General features: G+C 39.6%; 1 protein-coding gene across 1 annotated transcript; it reads left to right on the top strand.

The window, feature by feature from the left end:
• Window positions 1-428: 428 nt before the first annotated feature.
• Window positions 429-4,351, top strand: YEATS4 (YEATS domain containing 4; the record flags this gene model as incomplete). Its single annotated transcript, XM_008935067.1, has 5 exons — window positions 429-495; window positions 593-687; window positions 2,145-2,237; window positions 2,317-2,404; window positions 4,182-4,351. Coding segments are annotated over 5 exons (513 nt in total), but the record flags the coding sequence as incomplete, so codon positions are not given.
• Window positions 4,352-4,954: the final 603 nt, after the last annotated feature.

Raw genomic sequence — 4,954 nt, forward strand, 5'->3', positions numbered from 1 at the left:
GGGACAGTGCTGCCCCGGGCACCCCGTCACCCGGCCCCTCTCAGCACGGCAGCGCACCCAGCCAGCGAGTGGGGATTTCAAACAGCCGGGATTTGAGGAGAGGGCAGCAGGGTGCTTGGGCATAAGCAGAGAAAATGCTCAGGGTGGATGGGTTTCAGAACGGAAAGAGAGGAAAGATGCTTTTCCCCATATGTTTTTGGAGTGAGTTTTCCAGGCTAGAGGAAAACTGAGCATTCATGTGGACAAAATACTGACTCATCTCTGTGCCAGTATTAACTGTTGGATTTACCATCCTGCTTTCCTGCTGTGTTTAAAGTCGAAAGAAACACCGTGCTTATGTCAGAAGAAATGATAGTCATGTAAGAGGGGTGAATAAGCAGCAGTTTGGTGTGCTGTGTGAATGACCAGAAAAAATGTTTCCATTTTAGGATATGTCTGCTTATGTGAAAAAGATTCAATTCAAGTTGCATGAAAGCTACGGGAATCCTTTAAGAGGTGGGCTTTTTATTTGGACATTTGTTCCTAGAACTGGGACTTTGATTAGTTCCGTTGAGGCTTTATCACCTGTGTTAACACCTCTCTCTCACTGCAGTCGTTACCAAACCACCATATGAAATCACCGAAACAGGCTGGGGTGAATTTGAAATAATCATAAAGATATTTTTCATTGATCCAAATGAAAGACCTGTAAGTACCCTGGACTTGTAACAATACTTAATTAATTATGGTGTCGTAAAGCTGTGCTCTAGGGTATTGATGGTCAAAATACATCCTATCAGCTACAGAAGCAATAAAGCCTGTTCATGAGATGTATTTAATGGTTGGCCACGTTTTCCTGGTTCTGTGCTTTACTGCTGGTGGGGCATTCGTAGCAGCTTTTCCTGTGCTTGACTTCTCTGACATTCACTAACAAGTAACCACGTGTTGCACCTGACCTGTGCTGAGGATTTCCATTCTTTGTGGCTTGCTACTTACAGGATTTTAGATTTATTTATTTATTTATTTTGTCTATGAGGTTTGGTCAAAATCAGTCAAAAAGCAGCAAAGGTACGACACTGGCATTAGCCTCTTTACTAAGAAAAACAGGTTAAAATACTTCCTTAGCTGTATAAAGCATTGGAATGAATGTCTTTCTTCCTGTCACGCGTTTTAGAGGTGTCTTGCAGGTTTGCTTACCCAGGTCTAGGTAGGAAACCCAATGACTGTATTTTAGGGGAAGGGTATGTTTATTTCTGGAAGGACTGAGTTCCTTCTGTCAAATGAACTTCAGTGATCCTTTTGTTTGAGCCTCTTTTTTTTTTTTTTGTTTCCCAAATGAGAGGAAATGTGAATTTTGTGGTTTTCTTGAATATGTGAAAAGGGATGCCAGACTGGAGAGGGCTTGCTGTGCTGTTGTGCTCAGCAGCATCCTGACCTGTGACATTGATTCCATTCAGATCCTCACCAATCTGTGGTAAAGCCGTTAGGGCACTTTTTCCTGTGTGGCAGTTCTTGGAAGGCTGCTTCTGTGCCTGTCGTGTTCTTCCTTTGTGGGGAGCCCCAGGTGGAGTGCGGTGTCGCACTCTTCCCTGGCCATTCCCGAGCCTGTTCCTGGAAGGGCAGAGCTGGGTTGCGTGTGCTCTTCCCAGGCCGTGCTCCCTGTGGCCCGCAGCTCCCGCAGCTGGGCAGAGGGCAGTAGTTCCTCCCCAGCTCCTGCCAGCGGCAGTGCAGCAACGGAAGAGCAACTCCACAGACAGTTCAGTGAAAAACTATCCACAGGCCCCCCTGGTGTCTTTCCTTGCCAAGAAGGGATTATAAGGTCATGGAAAGCACTTTCTAACCGATTAATTGGGAAAGTTGGCCTGAACTCTTTGGAAATGTTTATAAGAAGGCCTTTTTAGTAGTTCTTAGACACTAAGCCTGAGCCACTCACCCTGACGATTTTAAAGTCTCAGGAAGCCTTTAGATAGTTGGTGTGTTTAACACAGAACATTAAATTTAAGTAATTCTACTGAAGCTATAGAACATTTATTTTTGCATTCCTAAAAGACTTCTGAATCTTACAGAATTGTTTAGTGAGAACAAACACTGCTTATTGGTATATTTAGGTGAAGATTTGTATTTCCTTACAATTGTCACGCTAATAAAATTCTGTCTTTGTGTAGGTAACCTTGTATCACTTGTTGAAGCTTTTTCAGTCTGACACCAATGCCATCCTGGGAAAGAAAACTGTAGTTTCTGAATTCTATGATGAAATGGTATGAAATTTTTTTTTATGTAATCTTCACTTTCTTTGGAAGAGTGTTAGTGATATCATGTATTTTTCTCCTTTGTTAGATATTTCAGGATCCTACTGCAATGATGCAGCAGCTGTTAACAACATCTCGTCAGCTAACGCTAGGTGCTTATAAGCATGAAACAGAGTGTAAGTTGAAAATTAAAATATTTTCATTTTAGAAATAAACAATCATTGGTTTTGCTTTTAGTGATTTTTTTTTTTCTGGGCTGCAACAGTACAATGGATTTGGATTCTGGTAAAAATGATATTGTTGAGTGCAATTAGCTTCAGCTTTTGTAAAGATATTTATTTGAAAACTTGAAGTATTCTGATCTGTGTGACTGCTGAAAAGAGGAATTATGAATTTACTCAATATGAAGAGGGATGGCATGATCTACACCTAGTTTAACGTCTTTGAAATGAGTTAAAAGAGAGAAGATTAAGGCTGCTATATTTGTCGTAGTTCTGTGCAGCTCATTGGGACGTTGGCGACAAGCTAAGGTCACGCTTCAAGCACTGAGGTACAGGACAGTTAGTGCTGGTTAAGTCAGAGCAGCAACGCTCTGGGGATAGAGAGAAAGCTCTTCCTGGCTTTTTCCCCTCTGTTATTCTCTAACTGTAGGTCATTTTATAACATGCAGTATTCAGTATAGCTTATGTTCTTTGCATCCTTTTTATCTAGTTGGTTTGTATTAATATATAGCCCTAGATTTGGGCTTATCTGCACATCCCCTGACAACAAATGTCAGGTGTTTTTTTAACAGTGAAGACCCAGAGCTAGGAGTGGTTATGAGTTTGAAGCTCTACAAAGTTAGGGTTCTGATTTCCTGTTTGTCTGTTTGGTTGTGTGGGCTTGTGAGGTACTTGCATTTTCTACCTCAGTTTAGTCAGCCTTGAGGTGTTGTTATGGTTTACATGTAGAAAATGTTTAATAATTTTAATAAAGTCTTATCCAAATGTGAACTTCTTTCACTTGTAGATAGAAACTTAGTGGTTTTTTTTTTTATATATCTTTCCATGAACTGTGCTACTGAAGCAGAGCATTTTTTTTTCCCACTGCCTACAGTTATGTAATGTGTGGGATATGAAGGTATATCCATGGCCTTCCTAGATTTGTTGGCTTTACCAGCCAAAAATCTGTGCATGAACAAATTAAAAAATCGATAAACCAAATTTCAATGTCCTAATATCAGATATTAGTAAAATATCACCCCTAAATCTTTAGATACATAAGGTTAAACTCCAGTGAGACAGAGTAGAAAGTGGTCGCAGTACGTAGGAAAGGAACCAGAGGGTGGTTGAAGCGCAGAGGCGCCTCTGGAGCCATCTTGTCTAACCCCTCTCCAGACAGGGCCACCTAGAGCAGGTTGTCCAGGGCCATGTCCAGATGCTTTCTGAATGTTGCTGAGCATGGAGACTCCACAGCCTCCCTGGGGCAACTTGTGCCAATGCTCGGTCACCATCACAGTAAAACAACCAACCAACCAACAACAACAACAACAACAACAAAAAAACACAAACAAACAAAACATCAAAAGTTTCTTGATGTTCAAAGGGAACCTCCTGTGTTTCAGTCTGTGCCCATGGCCTCACATCCTGTCACAATGTCAGTTATTTTCCCCATTATATGTTTAAAAAACTCTGGAAAATAACTTCATGAATTATATAAGTCCATTGACAAAACTGATGGGCTGAATGAGGCCACAAAACAAGCTTGCTTGTTTGGTTTGGTTTTGTTTTTTTTTGTTTTAACTCCAAGGCTTTATTTGGATACCATTTGGCTACAAATCATTGAATCTCTAAGGCTAACAGTGATAGATGTTTTTTCTGGACAAAAACCATCCAAGTTACTGTTGCAAATTGTAGAAAATGAAAAACTTTTCACACTACTTAGAATATTTATTTTTCTTTATCACCACCACAGTTGCAGATCTTGAAGTGAAAACCAGGGAAAAGCTGGAAGCCGCCAAAAAGAAAACTAGTTTTGAAATTGCTGAGCTTAAAGAAAGACTAAAGGCAAGTCGTGAAACCATCAACTGTTTAAAGAATGAAATCAGAAAACTTGAAGAAGATGATCAGTCCAAAGATATGTGAGGAGTGTGGACTTTATTTTATAAAGAGCCTATACTGAAAACAAAAGGACTTCAATCATGGAATTGTGTTCTCTTCGATTCTGTAACAGAGACTACGTGAAATTCATTTGCCAATGACTGAAGTAGGTGGCAATCGACTTCAGAAATGGAAGGAAAAAGAATTTATCCTTCGTTTACAGTTAAAATCTGTGGGTACTTCATGATTAATTTTAAGTAGAAGGGACTTGGAGACCAGATTTTTTTTTTTTAAACTGCTTTTGAGTGGTGTATGAAAACTTTGTATGAAGTCTTGTATTAGTTCAATGTGATATTACAAAATGCTGGTGTCAACTTTTTTTACTTGTTTTTTCTACTGATTGTTTAGAGATGCATCTTTAAAGATGAAAATAAAATGACATTTTTTTATTTTAGTATTTTTTGTCTCTGTCCAGCTATGTGGTCTTCGAGAAAATTGCAAATAGTGTACCCTGATTTAAAGCAGAAGGTGAAATATTAACAGCATGCAGGTGGCTTATGTCTGGTTACAGTAGTTTCTGTATGTCTGTCCATTACCAGCACAGTGAAAGTTTTTTGTAAACCGGATTTTAAATAACTTGTATACAGC

The sequence above is a fragment of the Merops nubicus genome, unplaced genomic scaffold, assembly GCF_000691845.1.
Source record: "Merops nubicus isolate BGI_N331 unplaced genomic scaffold, ASM69184v1 Scaffold32762, whole genome shotgun sequence".
In the NCBI taxonomy this organism is placed as follows: Eukaryota; Metazoa; Chordata; class Aves; order Coraciiformes; family Meropidae; genus Merops; species Merops nubicus.